Source organism: Nerophis ophidion, linkage group LG10 (assembly GCF_033978795.1).
Source record: "Nerophis ophidion isolate RoL-2023_Sa linkage group LG10, RoL_Noph_v1.0, whole genome shotgun sequence".
NCBI lineage: Eukaryota > Metazoa > Chordata > Actinopteri > Syngnathiformes > Syngnathidae > Nerophis > Nerophis ophidion.
In genome coordinates this window covers 52,928,656-52,949,281 of record NC_084620.1, presented here as the reverse complement: position 1 = coordinate 52,949,281, position 20,626 = coordinate 52,928,656, and the positions used below count along the sequence as shown (strand labels likewise).

Sequence of the window (20,626 nt, the reverse complement as noted above, 5' to 3'; positions counted from 1 at the left end):
ATACATTTGAAAGTAAAATAACAATAACGAATGAACCAAACATTCAAGCTTTGAAGTAGCAAGAAAAAATGCATGAATAAAACGTTAATTATTGGTCAGTTTGTTGGGAGTTTCCCGGAAGAGTTAGTGCTGCTAGGGGATCTGGCTATTTGTTCTGTTGTGTTACGGTGCGGATGTTCACCCGAAATGTGTTTTGTCATTCTTGTTTGGTGTGGGTTCACAGTGTGGCGCATATTTGTAACAGTGCTAAAGTTGTTTATACGGCCGCCCACAGTGTGACCTGTAATACTGTTGACCAAGTATGCATTGCATTCACTTGTGCGTGTGTGTATAAAAGCCACAAATATTATGTGACACGCTGTTAGTATGGAGGAAAACCGGACGTGACGACAGGTTGTAGAAAACGCTAAAGGCAGTGCCTTAAATGCACGCCCCCAATATAGTTGTCCAGGTGGAAATCGGTAGAAATTCGGGAGAATTCGGGAGTTTACCGGGAAAATTAGGAGGGTTGGCAAGTATGAGTATTAGAGGTGAATGTGGTGTTATACAGCGGCACAGCTCTAAGGCTAAATTGATATTGCCTCAAGGGCCAAATTAAATTACACGGCGGGCCAGTTTTGGCCCGCGGGCCAGACTTTGACACCCATGCTCCAGAGTTTAAGTCGCACCCCAAACTGGAAAAAACTGCGACTTATAGTCAGAAAAAATACGGTCAATGGAGTAAATGGCAAATTATTGCAATGTAGAAAAAAAAATTTTTTTTAAACCAATTTTCCCCCTGACATTTGCCATACCTAGAAATGCAATTGTTGCTGCTAAAACATTGTCGCTATTGTCAAAAATCATGTTGAAAAACAACTTCGAGCCTTGGCCAGCTGTTCACTCACATATAGGGCGTGACCGGCCGCGTGATTTTGCAATGCATTGTGGGGGCTGGCTGGACGCACTTGTTTGATTTCAAATGGGTTGCACAAAATAAAAAAAATCACGGGACTGTACCGAGACAAACTGTACCCAAGCTCCAAGACTTGCTGCCTGGAAAAATTTAATCAAAATAGTCATGGAATTAGACTCCCATGAGCTATGATCACGTCCGATTTGAATCATGTAAAAGTCTCGCTAGTCTGTATCTCATCAAAGGGCTCCATTTTTTTTTTTTTTTTACCAGTGAAGAATGTCAGAATGCAAAGTCTGTTAAGGCACATTCCTTCAAATGGTGCGTAGTCTGGGCTTTTTGCCTCTTATGTAAGGTCCCCCTAGCCATGATTCCTTGAAAAAAACTAGCCCATGTTTACTTTTAAATACTTTGATCACTGCGCTACCTCTTCGAAAATAACACTCATTCATTTTTGTGCTCAGCCTGACTAAAAGTAAACAGACAACATGCTTTTTTGTCGTTTGTTAGCTTGGCTAATTATTGTAAATAATGTAAATAATTCAATGTATATACTATGATGATTAACCTGTGTGATGACAGTATTATGCAGATAGTATATATTTGTACCATGGATTGATTAACGTGGACCCCGACTTAAACAAGTTGAAAAACTTATTCGGGTGTTACCATTTAGTGGTCAATTGTACTGAACTGTGCAATCTACTAATAAAAGTATCAATCAATCAAAGGCTAAATCTACCAGCCTACTAAATGTAAGTGAATAAAACTCAGCAGTGGGAAAATGCCAGGTGATGGTGTTAAAAGTCATGTTTGATGGTCCAGGCTTTCATTGTCTCTTTTTTTAGCTTCATTGATTAATTGATGGATACTTTTATCAGTAGATTGCACAGTTCAGTACATATTCCGTACAATTGACCACTAAATGGTAACACCCCAATAAGTTTTTCAACTTGTTCAAGTCGGGGTCCACGTTAATCAATTCATACCCCGACTTCCTTTGGTTTTCCTTTTACCGTATTTCCTTGAATTTCCACCGGGGCGCTTATTAATTTAAAACCTCTTCTCACTCCGGCAATTACCAAAGGCATACGGTAAAGGCGAGCATGCGCTAATTATTTTAAAACCTCTTCTCACTCTGGCAATTACCAAAGGCATGCGGTAAATTTAGGCCTGCGCTTAAAAATTTGAGTGTGATGTAAGGATACCATCATGAAAAGCACATTTAATAAAAAAAAAGTTATTATGGTCTTACCTTTACTTATAAATGAAGTCCATGTGCAGCTCCTTCTGATCAAAATGTTTATAGATGTCTTCCTTATCTTTCTTCAGTTTTAAAAGTCTCTCTGTCTCGATGGAGATCTTCCTTTATTACCCCCTGCTTCGATTGAAAGTCCAGTTTAGAAAACTGTTTCATTTAAGATATGCAATCCTCCATGTTAAAAGTGAAAGCGGGAGGAAAAAATAAACACGCAGCTCACTCTTGCTGGTCCAGTTCATGGTCGGTAGGTGTGTAGCCATAGTCGCGCTCTCGTTTGGGTTGTAGACCGCTGCTATCAATTAGCTCTGCTCCTCACAGGCGACGACAGAATTATCCTCGGACAACTCCCCCTCCCGTTCTGCTCCGTGGGTAATCTCTTTGTCCCACCGCTGCCACCATGAAGTGTTATTGTATAAATAATACACTGGGTATATATGATTGGAACTTGCTTTATTTCAGCCCGGTTGTTTACTTAGCCAGCATAATAGTGGTGTTACATCCTAAAAGGTCCGTTGTGCACCCTTTGCGTCATATCCGTTCCCAGTATGTATCACGACACTTGTTGTCACTTCTTCTGCAGCCGAGTAGTCGCAAGAAGGATCACTAGCGCCCTCTATCACCAGGAAGCGGGAGTCATTTAATGACTCATATTTGACACACGCAGCTACGGTATATTAATAAAACATAGCTGCTTACTGTTCTTTTTAGCATATTAAATAGCTTGGACCTTAAAGCCTACTGAATAGCTCTTAATCTTCTTCCCTTTATGCGATTTCAAATTATTGAAATCAGCCTCCTCCATTTTGAAAATGATGACAGGGAAAGGACACACCCCTCCGGGCGCATCTCGAACTGTTACCGGGAGGGTATTCCAGAGTACTGGAGCCCGAACGGAAAACGCTCTATAGCCCGCAGACTTTTTTTGGGCTCTAGGAATCACTAATAAGCCGGAGTCTTTTGAACGCAGATTTCTTGCCGGGACATATGGTACAATACAATCGGCATGATAGGATGGAGCTAGACCGTGTAGTATTTTATACCTAAGTAGTAAAACCTTAAAGTCACATCTTAAGTGCACAGGGAGCCAGTACAGGCGTAATATGATCAAACTTTCTTGTTCTTGTCAAAAGTCTAGCAGCCGCATTTTGTACCAACTGTAATCTTTTAATGCTAGACATTGGGAGACCCGAAAATAATACGTTACAGTAATCGAGACGAGGCGTAACAAACGCATGGATAATGATCTCGGCGTCTTTAGTGGACAAAATGGAGCGAATTTTAGCGATATTACGGAGATGAAAGAAGGCCTACTAAATCCTTTCAGCAAAAATATGGCGAAATGATCAAGTATGACACATAGAATGGACCTGCTATCCCCGTTTAAATAAGAAAATCTCATTTCAGTAGGCCTTTAAGGACAGAGTCTTGTAAATATCTACTCAGAGTCCAGCACAACCCACGATGCATTGCTTTTCCGTTTACTATTGGTGTTTAAATAACTTTTACTGCAAATAAATATCGGCCCCGAAAAAGCCCTGCGGGTGGATCTCTACGCTGTTTCAGGCTTGAGCGTAAGATGTGGCTGAAGATGTATTGCTCAGGGCAACATATGGAGGAAGTGTACACACAAGTGTTGAATTGTGGGCTCGTGCGCTCTAGGAAGCCTGTGGTCCATGACGTGGTCTGCAGGGAAAGGGGACCGAGCATCGGAGGTGTTTTAGTGGCTGCCAGCCCGGCCAATATTGTCAGTGAGAGCGTGAGCATGTGTGAAAGATGTTTGCCCCAACCTTTTCATCTGCTGCACAGGGGGGCTATAGCCACTGCCTGGAGGTGTTCAGTTGGACCCCCCACTCCGCCTGGTAACCCATCTCAAAGTGTTTCTCTCTCTAGTCCAGCACAGCCCATGTTCCATGTGAATGAAACTAAGAGTCCCCCCCCCCCCCCACCCCCCATTCATTTGATTGAATTGAAAGTCATTCCGTCCCAACTGGACGTGTCAAAGCAAGGGTTTGTATTTTGAGATCCAGACTGCATGCATGCTTTTAAAAGCACTGTACTGTACTGTACAACTTGTTCTTTCCCACTTTCCTCCTCTCTTATGGAACTCTGCCCAGTGGGCGGGGCTTCTTTTTTTTTCTTTTTTTTTTCTTTTTTTTTTTACATCGCCGAAAGGCCTGTTTTAGTTACCACACCGCCTTCTATTGTCCCAAGTCCACATTCTGGTCCAACCGGCCTGTTCCCCCGTTTCCTGCATGTATTCAAAGCAAACATTCAAACATTCTCTCTCACTCTCACTTCCCCCTTTCTCCTGCTTGGCTACACCACAACCCCCGCACAACACACACTGTCATGTCACGAGCTGATAACTCCGTCTGAGACCTTGTCACATACGTATTAAAAAAAAAAAAAAAAAAAAAAAGCCTTCCTCAGCGTTAGCTAGGATGAATTTTGGTGGTCTCAAAATGCAAACTCTTTCTCCTTGACCCCTTCTCTGCAAAGACCGGCTGATTTCCCGGCCGCTCCAGTTGGACAGGAACCAAGTCAGTCCCTAGTCTTTACATTCTGAGTTATCAAAAGGGATACTCCTTTTTAAATAATGCATCATCACCATCATCATCATCATCATACTGGATGTTCTTCCCTTGTCTCTGGCTGAACAACACTGCTTCTCCTTGCAGGGAACGTAAAGTTCATCGACTACGAGTACGCTGGCTACAACTACCAAGCCTACGACATTGGCAACCACTTCAACGAGTTTGCTGGTAAGTTGGCGGAAGCCGTTTGCCGAGGGTGATCCAGGATTCGCGTCCAAATCGCAATTTGTACTCATTCCGATTTGAAAGTGATACGAACATTTTAAAGATTTAATTAAAGAAATACTTTTTTGCTTCTTTTTTTTTTTTAATCAATACAAAAATATGAAACTATTATTAAATATTGTTTAAAAATGTTAAGGAAAAGTAATTTTTTGGTGTAATAATAGATGATAATTGAAGTGGAAAGCTCATGTAAAAAATATACAACATAAAGTAGCAAGAAACACGTCAATAATGAACAAAGCAAAATATGTTCTGTTACATAAATCAGTGGTCCCCAACCACCGGGCCGTTGCCCGATTGGTACCGGGCCGAAGAAGAATTTTTTCTTAAAAAAAATACAAAAAATATATATTATTATTTTTTTAATTTTTTTATTAAATCAACATAAAAAACACAATATACACTTACAAATAGTGCACCAACCACAAAAAACTCCCTTTTTCATGACAAAAACGTCAATTTTTCATGACAAGGAAGAAAAGAAAAAAAAAGGACACCCCCCTCCGAAGCGCGGGACAAATTATTAAGTGGATACGAAAAGGTTGGGGACCACTGACATAAATGACTTCATGTTCTCTACTACTCACGAGTGTTCCATATCTGACTTATTGTGTAGAAATATGGGAAACAAATACAAACCCCGTTTCCATATGAGTTGGGAAATAGTGTTGGATGTAAATATGAACGGAATACAATGATTTGCAAATCCTTTTCAACCCATATTCAGTTGAATGCACTACAAAGACAAGATATTTGATGTTCAAACTCATAAACTTTGTTTTTTTTTGCAAATAATAATTAACTTAGAATTTCATGGCTGCAACACGTGCCAAAGTAGTTGGGAAAGGGCATGTTCACCACTGTGTTACATCACCTTTTTTTTTTAACAACACTCAATAAATGTTTGGGAACTGAGGAAACTAATTGTTGAAGCTTTGAAAGTGGAATTCTTTCCCATTCTTGTTTTATGTACAGCTTAAGTTGTTCAATAATCCGTGGTCTTGTTGTCGTATTTTACGCTTCATAATGCGTCACACATTTTTGATGGGAGACATGTCTGGACTGCAGGCGGTTCAGGAAAGTACCCGCACTCTTTTACTAGGAAGCCACGCTGTTGTAACACGTGGCTTGGCATTGTTTTGCTGAAATAAGCCGGGGCGTCCATGATAACGTTGCTTGGATGGCAACATATGTTGCTCCAAAACCTGTATGGACCTTTCAGCATTAATGGTGCCTTCACAGATGTGTAAGTTACCCATGCCTTGGGCACTAATACACCCCCATACCATCACAGATGCTGGCTTTTCAACTTTTTGCCTATAACAATCCGGATAGTTATTTTCCTCTTTGTTCCGGAGGACACCACGTCCACAGTTTCCAAATATAATTTGAAATGTGGACTCGTCAGACCACCAGAACACTTTTCCACTTTGCATCAGTCCATCTTAAATGAGCTTGGGCTCAGCGAAGCCGGCGGCGTTCCTCGGTGTTGTTGATAAATGGCTTTGGCTTTGCATAGTAGAGCTTTAACTTGCACTTACAGATGTAGCGACCAACTGTAGTTACTGACAGTGGTTTTATGAAGTGTTCCTGAGCCCATGTGGTGATATCCTTTACACACTGATGTTGGTTTTTGATGCAATACCGCCTGAGGGATCAAAGGTCCGTAATATGACGGCTTTCGTGCAGTGATTTCTCCAGATTCTCTGAACCTTTTGATGATTTTACGGACCGTAGATGGTAAAATCCCTAAATTCCTTGCAATAACTCGTTGAGAAACGTTCTAAAGCTGTCCGACAATGTGTTTACAAATTGGTGACCCTCACCCCATCCTTGTTTGTGAATTACTCCGCATTTCATGGCACCCACCTGTTCCCAATTAGCTTGCACACCTGTGGGATGTTCCAAATAAGTGTTTGATGAGCATTCCTCAACTTTATCAGTATTTATTGCCACCTTTCCCAACTTCTTTGTCACGTGTTGCTGGCATCAAATTCTAAAGTTATAGATTATTTGCAAATAATCAGTTTGAACATCAAATATGTTGTCTTTGTCGCATATTCAACTGAATATGGGTTGAAAATTATTTGCAACTCATTGTATTCAGTTTATATTTACATCTAACACAATTTCCCAACTCATATAGAAACGGAGTTTGTACAAAAGTACACCTCGTTCACTAACTGTTACAAAAGGAGGATTTGTGTGTATACATACATATATATATATTTACACAGAAAAAACAGTTTTAAAACTCACTAATGATGACAAAAGTGAACAAAAAATTCTAAAAATTATTTCAATCTTATACGAATGTAAAAAGTAACGTATAGTATTACTTGTTTACTTCTACAATTGATTTGTCTTTCTTTGTTATAATAGTTGTGTTACTCATCCTGGATTACTGTTTTAAAAACATCTTTTCAATCTACTTTTTGAAAAATTATAGATTGTGTGTCTGATATTCATACTGTTGCATTTCTAAAAGATGGATTATTATGTGTCAAGTTTGATATCAAACAAAATAAGAAGTAAAATAAACATTGCTTTTGAGGTAAAGATGGCCACTAATTAGTTTTTAGTCATGGTTATAGTCAATAACACATTAGAAGAGTTGAAGGGTGAGGTAAAGATGGCCACGCTAAATAGTTTTTACTCATGAATGTAGTCATTAACACATTAGAAAAGTGGAAGGGTGAGGTAAAGATGGCCACTCTAATTAGTTTGTAGTCATGGTTATAGTCCATAACACATTAGAAAAGTGGAAGGGAGAGGTAAAGATTGCCACTCTAATTAGTTTGTAGTTCTGGATGTAGTCAATAATACATTAGAAAAGTGGAAGGGTGAGGTAAAGATGGCCACTCTAATTAGTTTGTAGTTCTGGATGTTGTCAATAATACATTAGAAAAGTGGAAGGGTGAGGTAAAGATGGCCACTCTAATTAGTTTTTAGTCATGGATGTAGTCAAAAACACATCACAAGAGTGGGAGGGTGAGGTAAAGATGGCCACTCTAATTAGTTTGTAGTCATGGTTATAGTCAATAACACATCAGAAGAGTTGAGGGGTGAGGTAAAGATGGCCATTCTAATTAGTTTGTAGTCATGGTTATAGTCAATAACACATTAGAAAAGTGGAATGGTGAGGTAAAGAAGGCCAATCTAATTAGTTTGTAGTCCTGGATATAGTCAATAACACATTATTAGAGTGGAAGGGTGAGGTAAAAACGGCCACTCTAATTAGTTTTTACTCATGGATATAGTCAATAACACATTTGAAGAGTGGAAGGGTGAGGTAAAGATGGCCACTCTATTTAGTTTTTAGTCATGGATGTAGTCAAAAACACATCACAAGAGTGGGAGGTTGAAGTAAAGATGGCCACACTAAATAGTTTTTACTCATGGATATAGTCAATAACACATTAGAAGAGTGGAAGAGTGAAGTAAAGATGGCCACTCTAATTAGTTTTTAGTCCTGGATATAGTCAATAACACATCAGAAAAGTGGAAGGGTGAGGTAAATATGGCCACTCTAATTAGTTTTTACTTATGGGTGTAGTCAAAAACATCACAAGAGTGGAAGGGTGAAGTAAAGATGGCCACTCTGTTTTTAGTCCTGGATATAGTCAATAACACATCTGAAGAGTTGAAGGGCGAGGTAAAGATGGCCACTCTAATTAGTTTTTAGTCATGGATATAGTCAATAACACATTAGAAAAGTGGAAGGGTGAGGTAAAGATGGCCACTCTAATTAGTTTTTACTCATGGATATAGTCAATAACACATTTGAAGAGTGGAAGGGTGAGGTAAAGATGGCCACTCTATTTAGTTTTTAGTCATGGATGTAGTCAAAAACACATCACAAGAGTGGGAGGTTGAAGTAAAGATGGCCACTCTGTATTTAGTCCTGGATATAGTCATTAACACATTAGAAAAGTGGAAGGGTGAAGTAAAGATGGCCACTCTAATTAGTTTTTAGTCATGGTTATAGTCAATAACACATCAGAAGAGTGGAAGGGTGAGGTAAAGATGGCCACTCTGATTAGTTTTTAGTCCTGGATATAGTCAATAACACATTAGTAGAGTGGAAGGGTGAAGTAAAGATGTTGACTCTAATTAGTTGATAGTCATGGATGTTGTCAATAACACATTACAAGAGTGGAAGGGTGAAGTAAAGATGGCCACCGTAATGTTGAGTGTCCTCCCCAGGCTTGAACGAGGTGGATTACAGTCGCTACCCAGATCGGGGGTTCCAGCTGGAGTGGCTGCGCTCCTACCTGGAGGCCTACAAGGAGCACAAGGGTCAGAGCAGGCAGGTGACTGACACCCAAGTGGAGCTCCTTTACGTGCAGGTCAACAGATTTGCCCTGGTGAGTCTTCTTCTGCACACACCATAACTGCACTAAAACCCACCCACGCTTTATCCAATTCAAGTCATGGGAAAAAAAGGTGATCAAATGTGGGACTAGACTAGCGTTTACTTGCTAGTTGGCATACATGATAATATAAAAACATATTTCCACATTAAAAGGTGACCAGGTAAAGTTGTACAAACACATGAGAGTCTGAACAAGAATGATTTAAAGGGGAACATTATCACAATTTCAAAAGGGTTAAAAACAATAAAAATCAGTTCCCAGTGGCTTGTTGTATTTTTTGAAGTTTTTTTCAAAATTTTACCGGTCTCGGAATATCCCTAAATAAAGCTTTAAAGTGCCTTATTTTCGCTCTCTGCGAAGACACTGGCCATTTCCCTGTGACGTCACACAGTGCTGCCAATGTAAACAAACAATGGGAATAGCACAGCAAGATATAGCGTCATTAGCTCGGATTCAAACTCGGATTTCAGCGATTTAAGTGATTCAACAGATTACGCATGTATTGAAACAGATGGTTGGAGTATGAAATTATTTAGGAAGAAACTGAAGCTATTGAGCGAATAGCTATTGACGCTATTCATAGCCATAGCATGGCCGAATAGCACCGTTAGCATCGCCGGTAAAATGTGCGGACCAAACGATCAGGACTTTCGCATCTTTTGACACTGGAGCAACTTAAATCCGTCGAATGGTAAGTGTTGTTTTCGCATTAAATGTGGGTGGAAGGAAACGTAATATAGTTGCAAATGCATCTACAGGTTATCCATACATCTCTGTACCATGTCTGCTTTAGCACCGCCGGTAAATAGCATGTTAGCATCGATTAGCGTAGCATGTTAGCATCGATTAGCTGGCAGTCAACATCAACAAAACTCACCTTTGTGATTTCGTTGACTATTGTTGCAAATGCATCTGCAGGTTATCCATACATCTCTGTGCCATGTCTGCCTTAGCATCGCCGGTAAAATGTGGAGACACTCCAGCACATTCAATGGGGGTCTGGCGGCAGACACTTTGGCATCTTCGGGCCGGTGGTGCAACTTGAATCCCTCCCTGTTAGTGTTTTTACACCCTCCGACAACACACCGTCGAGGCATGATGTCTCCAAGGTTCCAAAAAATATTAAAAAAAAACCGAAAATATCAGAGCTGAGACCCGGTGTTTGTAATGTGTTGAAAATGAAAGTGGCGGGTGTGTTACCTCGGCGACGTCACATTCTGACGTCATCGCCTCCAGCGCGATAAACAGAAAGGCGTTTAATTCGCCAAAATTCACCCATTTAGAGTTCGGAAATCGGTTAAAAAAATAGATGGTCTTTTTTCTGCACCATGAAGGTATATATTGACGCTTACATAGGTCTGGTGATAATGTTCCCCTTTAAAACTAGAGGCTGTGTTGTCCTCCTACCTGACAGTAGACATGTGAGTCAATGATGACTTCTTACTTTCTTCAGGACATGCACACATGTAATTGTCAGCCATCAAGCACGCCACTAGAAAGTCAACAGCATTTACATCAACTTTTTATTTTCCATTTAAAATATTTCCACACGGAGTAAGGGAAAATTCAAACTAGCGATGGAAGTCAGGCACGGCTTTATTGAATGTTCACAATGAAAACTACACACAAATGTCATTCTAGAGCAGGGGTCGGCAACCTTTACCACTCAAAGAGCCATTTTGACTTGTTTCACAAAATAAAGAAAACTATGGGAGCCACAAGACTTTAGAAATTTAAAATTAAATAACACAGTGTACATAGTTTTTTTTTGCTTTGTGCTATGTATTAACCAGGGGTCTCAGACACACGGCCCGCACCTTAATATGAAAATTTAATATTAGCGCGGCCCTCAAGTTTTATTTGAATCGCTTGATAACATCACATTTGCCAACCATCTCAATTTTTCCGAGCAACCATTCTCTGGACTGTCTGCTGGTTTTCACCGGAACAACAATAATAAGTGCGTGCTATGATGACAATGCGTTTAGCGCCCTCTACAACCGTAACAAACAGCTTACAAGCCCATTCACATGTTGTGTGAGGCTTCAGCAGACACACATAAGCGACTGCAGAGCATACTTGTTCAACAGCCATACAGGTTACACTGAGGGTTGTGATATAAACAACTTTAGCACTCGTACTAATATGCGCCACACTGTGAAACCACACCAAACAAAGACAAACGCATTCCGGTAACACAACAGAACAAATACCCAGAATCCCATGTATCCCAAACTCTTCCCGGCTACATTATACAACCCCGCTACCACCTAACCCGCGCTCCCAACCCCGCCCACCTCAACCCACGCACGAAGGGGGGGTTGGGAGGTATAATGTAGCCCAGATGAGTTAGTGTTGCATGGGATTCTGGGTATTTGTTCTGTTGTGTTACAGTGTTCCGGAAAACCTCCCGGAAAAAAAAAACGACCCCTGTTCTAGACAATATTCCACACTCATTTCCACCTATAGACTAACATTTGTGTACATTCATAATTGATACTAGTAATGATTGTTTCCTTAATTAAAAAAAAAAACAGCTGGAAAATGATATTTTAACACACCAATAAAAATAATTAGGCTCTTATGAAGGCCGAACAATATTTGTTTCCTCTGCCAAGAAAGTCTATTTATTTTAGGTGATTTTAATCAAATCAACCTTGCTTAAAATATTTCAATTTGAGCACATTCAATAATACCACAATAATAATCACAATAACTGCAAAATACTATGTATTAGGGTTGTACAGTATAGCTGTTCTAGTATAATACCACCGTACTAATGAATCAAAAACAGTACTATACTCTGTGTGAAAAGTACCGCTTCCCCATTCATTCATTTTTTTAACGGGCATGACGGTGTATTATTGTCACGTGGTGACATTGCTGCTTTTAGGAGCAGAGGAGCATGTTAGGCAGCGCACACACACAGAGTACTTCCAAGCAGACACAGTGTGTAGACAGAAAAGGGAGAATGCTGTAAGAAAGTCAAGATAAAGAGCTGCTTTAAGACTAACATACATCCACAGTGTTTTAGTTACTTCTAAATCACTATTCCTGGTCTCCATGGCGACTAATAAAGTAAGTTTCTTACAAGTATTATTATCACTGGAGGACGAAGAATAGCTTAACATGCTTCACTACACAGCGTAGGAGGATACAATAGCTCACCAGCATCACAATGTAAACAAATGCCAAGGGTGGATCTACACCTGACATCCACTGCAATGATACCAAGTACAAGAGCATATCTAGTCGATACTACTATGATTACATCAATATTTGTTGTCGTCACAAAATCTTTTTTTCCTTATTAAATCTATCTAAAGTCAGTATATATGTCCCTGGACACATGAGAACTTTGAATATGACCAATTTATCATCCTGTAACTACTTGGTATCGACATGATCCTTACCTAAATGTGTGGTATCATCCAAAACTAATGTCAAGTATCAAAGAAGAGACGAATAAGTGATTATTACATTTGAACAGAAGTGTAGATAGAACATGTTAAAACAGAAAATAAGCAGATATTAAAAGGGAAGATTATCACAATTTCAGAAAGGTTAATACCAATAAAAATCAGTTCCCAGTAGCTAATTTTAGATTTCGAAGTATTTTTTTTTTAATTTTGCCTTAGCATCGCTGGTAAAATGTGCGGACTAAACGATCAGGACTTTCGCATTGACATTAGAGCAACTTAAATCCGTCGATTGGTAAGTGTTTGTTTGGCATTAAATGTGGGTGGAAGGAAACGCTGGATGTAAATATAGTTTCAAATGTACATACAGCTAGCCTAAATAGCATGTTAGCATCGATTAGCTGGCAGTCATGCCGCGACCAAATATGTATGATTAGCACATAAGTCAATAACATCAACAAAACTCACCTTTTTGATTTCCTTGACTTTATCGTTGGGAATGCATCTGCTTTGAGTGTCGCAGGATATCCAGACATTCTTGCCATCTCTGTGCCATCTCTGTCGTAGCATCGCCGGTAAAAACCAAAAGAGGGACTTTCACATCTCGTGACACTTGACCAACTTAAATCCGTCGATTGGTATGTGTTTGTTTGGCATTAAATGTGGGTGGAAGGAAAGGCTGGATGTAAATATAGCTACACATGAGGCAAAATGCTGCAATATGTACATACAGCTAGCCTAAATAGCATGTTAGCATCGATTAGCTGGCAGTCATGCCGCGACCAAATATGTCCGATTAGCACATAAGTCAATAACATCAACAAAACGCACCTTTGTGATTTCGTTGACTTTATCGTTGGGAATGCATTTGCTTTGATGAGTGTCGCAGGATATCCAGACATTCTTGCCATCTCTGTGCCATCTCTGTCGTAGCATCGCCGGTAAAAACCAAACGAGGGACTTTCGCATCTCTTGACACTGGATCAACTTAAATCCGTCGATTGGTATGTGTTTGTTTGGCATTAAATGTGGGTGGAGGGAAAGGCTGGATGTAAATATAGCTACAAATGAGGCATAATGCTGCAATATGTACATACAGCTATCCTAAATAGCATGTTAGCATCGATTAGCTGGCAGTCATGCCGCGACCAAATATGTCCGATTAGCACATAAGTCAATAACATCAACAAAACGCACCTTTGTGATTTCGTTGACTTTATCGTTGGGAATGCATTTGCTTTGATGAGTGTCGCAGGATATCCAGACATTCTTGCCATCTCTGTGCCATCTCTGTCGTAGCATCGCCGGTAAAAACCAAACGAGGGACTTTCGCATCTCTTGACACTGGACCAACTTAAATCCGTCGATTGGTATGTGTTTGTTTGGCATTAAATGTGGGTGGAGGGAAAGGCTGGATGCAAATATAGCTACAAATGTACATACAGCTAGCCTAAATAGCATGTTAGCATCGATTAGCTGGCAGTCATGCCGCGACCAAATATGTCTGATTAGCACATAAGTCAATAACATCAACAAAACTCACCTTTGTGATTTAGTTGACTTTATCGTCGGGAATGCATTTGCTTTGATGAGTGTCGCAGGATATCCAGACATTCTTGCTATCTCTGTTGTAGCATCGTCGGTAAAAACCAAACGAGGGACTTTCGCATCTCTTGACACTGGACCAACTTAAATCCGTCGATTGGTATGTGTTTGTTTGGCATTAAATGTGGGTGGAGGGAAAGGCTGGATGCAAATATAGCTACAAATGTACATACAGCTAGCCTAAATAGCATGTTAGCATTGATTAGCTGGCAGTCATGCCCCGACCAAATATGTCTGATTAGCACATAAGTCAATAACATCAACAAGGGAAAGGCTAGATGCAAATATAGCTACAAATGAGGCATGATGCTGCATTATGTACACACAGCTAGCCTAAATAGCATGTTAGCATCGATTAGCATGCCGTGCTAATCGATGCACACTCCACGTAAGTCAACTTGAATCCGTCCCTGATCGTGTTGTTACACCCTCCGACAACACACCGACGAGGCATGATGCCTCCAAAGTACCGGAAAACAGTCGAAAAACCGGAAAATAACCTCAAGGTATATATTGACGCTTACACGGGTCTGGTGATAATGTTCCCCTTTAACAGGAAATGAACTAGTGGATTAATAATCAATTTTTTACAGTTTGTCCCTCATAATGTGTAGAAAAGAATAGGTGTATAAATGACACAATATGTTTTCCCCACAATTAGTGTTGGATGTCAGGAAGGAGGCCAGAGGTCATTTCTGGCTTCTTATCTTGTTTGCTTTTGTCATGTTTGCTACACACACCTGTTGCTTACCAAACACCTCACCGTGCCTCGGCCTCTGCACATACCTCCTCAAGGGAGATTTCAAGTGGCAAAAAGTATCAAGTACATCATTACACAAATGCAAATATAAAGGATCATGCATCTTTGAAGTGGTCTTCAGACTGCTTGTGTTTAGGTTTAGGTTTAGACTACCGCAACTCACTTCTCAGCTGCAGTACTTACAAAATAGTGCTGCTCGGATCCTGATGAATGTCCGAGGACAGAGCTCCGAATTACGCGAGACCTGTCTCACAGTCTGTGGAACGCTCTCCCTGACCACCTGAGGGTGCCACAGACTGTGAATGCTTTTAAAAAATGCTTTAAAAAGTTGGGAGAGTGGCCGTGCCAGCAATCTGAGGGTTACCGGTTCACTCCCCACCTTGTAGCATCCTAGTCACGTTCGTTGTGTCCTTGAGCAAGACACTTCACCCTTTGCTCCTGATGGGACCCAGGTTAGCGCCTTGCATGGCAGTGGTGAATGTGGAAATAGTGTCAAAGCGCTTTGAGTTCCTTAAAAAGGTAGAAAAGCGCTATACAAGTATAACCATTTATTTATTCATATTTATAAGTATGGATAACCATGTATCGCAAAATAGAATGAGATATTCATTATAAGATCATTGTGACGCTATAGAATGTAAGTGAACAAAAAGTGAATCTAAGACGACAAGCAGGGTACTACACTTAGGAATGGCTACCACATCCGGCCCGCTGCTCCTACCTTCCACCGATTCACATAAAATCCAACCGTGCCATGTTTTGGTACCCGGGTTGTGCGTGACGTCATGCCCGACTCTTTGGAATTGGGCACTAGGCAGTCACCCCAGCAGCACTGAGAGCGCACTCACACAAACTATCACTAGGTAATGTTGCAGTTTGCAATGCCAACGCTCTAATATAAATAGAGTAAGGCTTTTCCACTTTTCCGAAAATATCACTAGCGTTATGCTACCATACATTTATTTTGCGATTGACATGCTACTGATTAGCATCAGCGAGTTTACATGGAAAATTCAACACCTCCACATTTGTTAACGAAAACTACACCTAAGACGCACGTTACAATCAAACAGCAATAAGTATAAAACTTGCAGTATTAACACAATTTGGGGTGCAACAAAAACTACCAAGGACTATGTATATAGTATTGCTGCCATCTAACATTTTGGACTTGACACTGCAAATGAGTCATCCATTTTCTACCGCTTATTCCCTTTGGGGTCGCGGGGGGCTACAATCGGGCGGAAGGCGGCGTACACCCCGGACAAGTCGCCACCTCATCGCAGGGCCAACAGAGATAGACGGACAACATTCACACACTGGGGGCCAATTTTAGTGTTGCCAATCAACCTGGGAGGAAGCCGGAGTACCCGGAGGGAACCCACGCATTCACGGGGAGAACATGCAAACTCCACTCAGAAAGATCCCGAGCCCGGGATTGAACCCCAGACTACTTATTACTACTACATTATACACCCCCTGCTAGCACGAAAACGATTTGGTGCTAGCGGGGGTGTATAATGTAGCCCGGAAGAGTTAGGGATGCATGGGATTCTGGGTATTTGTTCTGTTGTGTTTATGTTGTGTTACAGTGAGGATGTTCTCCAGAAATGCACCACACTTGGGCATTTCATGTTTCTCTCATATGTGTATTTACATTTTTATACATATTTATAATTACATTTTTATACATATTTATATTTCTCTCATATTTATATTTACTTGCTAGTAATCGCTGTTGTAGTCATATGTTTGTCAGATGAGTTATGATGTGCAGTATCAATGCAGCGAGTGAGTGTGCCACACCTTCACTACTCTCGACACGCCCCCCTGGCAGATGTATAGATGTGTGTGTGTGTGTGTGTGTGTGTGTGTGTGTGTGTGTGTGTACACAAACACAAGTGTGACTTGTTGACTGTCCAGAGGAAAAGTGTTGTGTTGCCATGACGACCACTCCTTGTCTCCTCTTGCAGGCCTCACACTTCTTCTGGGCTCTCTGGGCTCTCATCCAGGCCAAGTTCTCCACCATTGACTTTGACTTTTTGGAGTAAGTTCAACTAAACAAACTTATTTCTTACTAAAGCTGCTTTTTATTTGACACAGAACTTATTACATTTGAATGGAGTGACTTTTTTTTTTTTTTTACGTCAAAATATGCTAAAAACTGTTTATTTACATGCAGAATATTTTTTTAATTGTGAATTGTTTTTAATTGAAGACATGTTTTTTTAATTGCAGAAAATTATTTGTGTTGCTTATGAATCGTTGTGTTGATTGAAGAAAAATTGTTTATACTTGAGAATGTTTTTTTACGTGGAAATTTTTTTATATGTGGATTTTTTTCCCCCTGCAAATCATTTTTTTAAATTTTTTTTTCGAGTTGCAAATCATTTTTTGAATTTAAAACTTTTTTTGTACCTGCCAATCGTTAAGAAGAAAAAAGTTTTATAATTTTGGCAATTGAAGTAAATTGTTTTATTTGCAAATAGTTTTTTTAAATTGAAAAAAATGTTTTACCTGCAAATCTTATTTTTAGTTGAATGTTTTCTTGCCAGTCGTTTTATTATTGAAGGAAATTATTTTATTGCTTGCTAATCCTGTTTTTACTTTCAGAACATATTTGTTTTACTTGCAAATCCTTTTTTTATTGAAGATATTTTATTTTTAACTCGCATATTGTTTTTTAATTGAAGAAACAAGTTTTTACATGCACATTTTTTTTAATTAGTAAAAAAAAGTTTATTTTGCAAATCTTTTAATTGGGGAAAAAATGTTTTTATACTCAAATATTTTTCATTAAGCTGCAAAACAAATGTTTATTTGCAAATAATTTTTTTAATTGAAGGAAGTTGTTTTTACATGCACATTTTTTTAACTAGTAAAAAAGTTTAATTGCAAATCTTTTAATTGGGGAAAAAGTGTTTTCATACTTGAAAATAATTTTTATTTAGCTGCAAAAAAAATTTTTATTTGTAAATAATTTTTTAATTGAAGGAAGTAGTTTTTACATGCACATTTGCTTAACTAGTAAAAGTTTATTTGCAAATCTTTTAATTATGGAAAAAATGTTTTTATACTTGAAAATATTTTTCATCAAGCTGCAAAAAAATATTTTTTTTTCAAATAATTTTTTAATTGAAGTAGTTTTTACATGCACATTTTTTTAACTAGTAAAAGTTTATTTGCAAATCTTTTAATTGGGGAAAAAATGTTTTTATACTTGAAAATATTTTTCATTAAGCTGCAAAAAAAATGTTTATTTGCAAATTTTTTAATTGAAAGTAGTTTTTACATGCACATTTTTTAACTAGTAAAAAAGTTTAATTGCAAATCTTTTAATTGGGGCAAAAATGTTTTTATACTTAAAAATATTTTTTATTTAGCTGCAAAAATATTTTTTATTTAGCTGCAAAAATATTTTTTAATTGAAGGAAGTAGTTTTTACATGCATATTTTTTTAATTAGTAAAAAAAGTTTATTTGCAAATCTTTTAATTAGGGCAAAAATGTTTTTATACTTGAAAATATTTTTTATTTAATTGCAAAATGTTTTTTTATTTGTGAATAATTTTTTAATTGAAGGAAGTAGTTTTTACATGCACATTTTTTAATTAGTAAAAAAAGTTTATTTGCAAATCTTTTAATAGGGGCAAAAATGTTTTTATACTTAAACATTTTTTTGCACCTTAAAAAAAATTATTTTCATTTGCAAATAATTTTTTAATTGAAGGAAGTAGTTTTCACATGCACATTTTTTTAACTAATAAAAGTTTACTTGCAAATCTTTTAATGGGGAAAAAAATGTTTTTATACTTGAAAATATTTTTTATTCAGCTGCAAAAAAGTGTTTATTTGCAAATCTTTTTTTTTAATTGGGGTAAAAAAAAGTTTTACACTTTCATCATATTTTACTTGCAGAAAATATATTTTTTAATATATACTTTTGAGTAGTTGGGTGTGACTAAAAGCACGTTTGTGTGTTGGAGTTTTGTTACTAATTTGTATTTAATAAAATTGCATATGAATTATCAGCATAATCTGAGAAAAAGTAGATAAATAGTTGTTGTTGTTGCAGGTATGCTCTGGTGCGCTTTAAGCAGTACTTCAAGATGAAAGCAGAAGTGACAACGTTGACGCTTCCAGAATAGAGGAGACCGCCCCCCCCCACCACCACAACCACCACCACTTCCTCCGCCCACTTCCTGCTGCTCTTTCTGGCCCCCACCCTGCCGGTCTGTAATTACAAGCACAGAGCGCCCCCTGTGGTGCACATGAGAAGCCACTGCTTGGTGGACCTGCTAATGTGAATCCTGGCAGACACAAAAGGGACCTGGCACAGGTGAGCTAATGGCGTCGCTGCCATGGCAACCCCCTCCCCCGCCCCCCCCCTCCCGAGCCACACAAAGAAAGAGGCGGAAGCATTATTTTGGCCAAGAGGCGCCACACAGCTACGTTGGCATTGCAGGGTTTTTTAGTGGGAAGCAAAGCAAAGTGTGGAGACTCACCTTTGAAGACTTTTATTCCACTCACAAGCAGAGCTTCCATGCAAACTCCGCTCTCTTCCGAGTCATGTGACCTGTCGTCCACTTCCTGGCAGTAGTGATGTGATGGACTTGATACATCACTTTTTTTTTTTTTATCTTTTCTCTGGCCGCTGTAGCATAATGTTTATAATGTACAGTCTACATCTTATTGCTGTTTGAAATGTGCTATTTTTTTTTTTTTTTTTTTTTTTAAGTGACTAGCAAGTGAGATGTGAAATATGACTTTAAATACTGTAAACAAGCTTGAGAAAATTAAAACATGTATTTACTCTTACATCTTTGGCTTTTATTTCCACCTGATCGTTTTCTGTCCGAGAAGTCAAACTGTACTTACTAGAGTGCCCAAAGTGGGGCCCAAAAATACTTTATTGCACATTTTTTTTCACAAATAAACTACAATTACAGTGATTGTCATATTTATATATAGTTATGTATAGTTAAATGTATATTTATCACTATATATATATATATATATATATACATATACACATATATATAACTATATACATGTATATAGTTTATATATAGTTATATATAATTATATATATAGTTATACATATTTATATATATATAGTTATATGTATAGTTATATATGTAGTTATATATATATATATAACTATATATGTAGTTATATATCGTTAAATATATAACTGTATATATATATATATATATATATAAACATATTTATATGTAGTTATGTATAGTAATATGTATATATATATATATATATAAATATAGTTATATATATATAACTATATACATATATATATATATAGTTTATATATAGTTATATATATATATATGATTATGTATATATAGTTATACATATTTATATAACTATATATGTAGTTATATATTGTGATATATATAACTGTGTACATATGTATATATATATATGTACACACATAGTTATATATATCACAATATACAACTACAAATATAGTTATA

At 38.2% G+C, this 20,626-nt stretch overlaps 1 protein-coding gene across 1 annotated transcript in view; it reads left to right on the top strand.

Moving 5' to 3' along the window:
- Nucleotides 1–19,952, top strand: part of etnk1 (ethanolamine kinase 1) — a 41,804-nt gene extending 21,852 nt beyond the window's left edge. The window contains exons 5-8 of the mRNA XM_061914099.1: nucleotides 4,835–4,918; nucleotides 9,182–9,342; nucleotides 17,109–17,182; nucleotides 19,210–19,952. Coding sequence (XP_061770083.1) covers nucleotides 4,835–4,918; nucleotides 9,182–9,342; nucleotides 17,109–17,182; nucleotides 19,210–19,282 — 392 coding nt within the window. The 3' untranslated portion in view covers nucleotides 19,283–19,952. The remainder of the gene's footprint in view (nucleotides 1–4,834; nucleotides 4,919–9,181; nucleotides 9,343–17,108; nucleotides 17,183–19,209) is intronic.
- The last annotated feature ends 674 nt before the right edge of the window (nucleotides 19,953–20,626 follow it).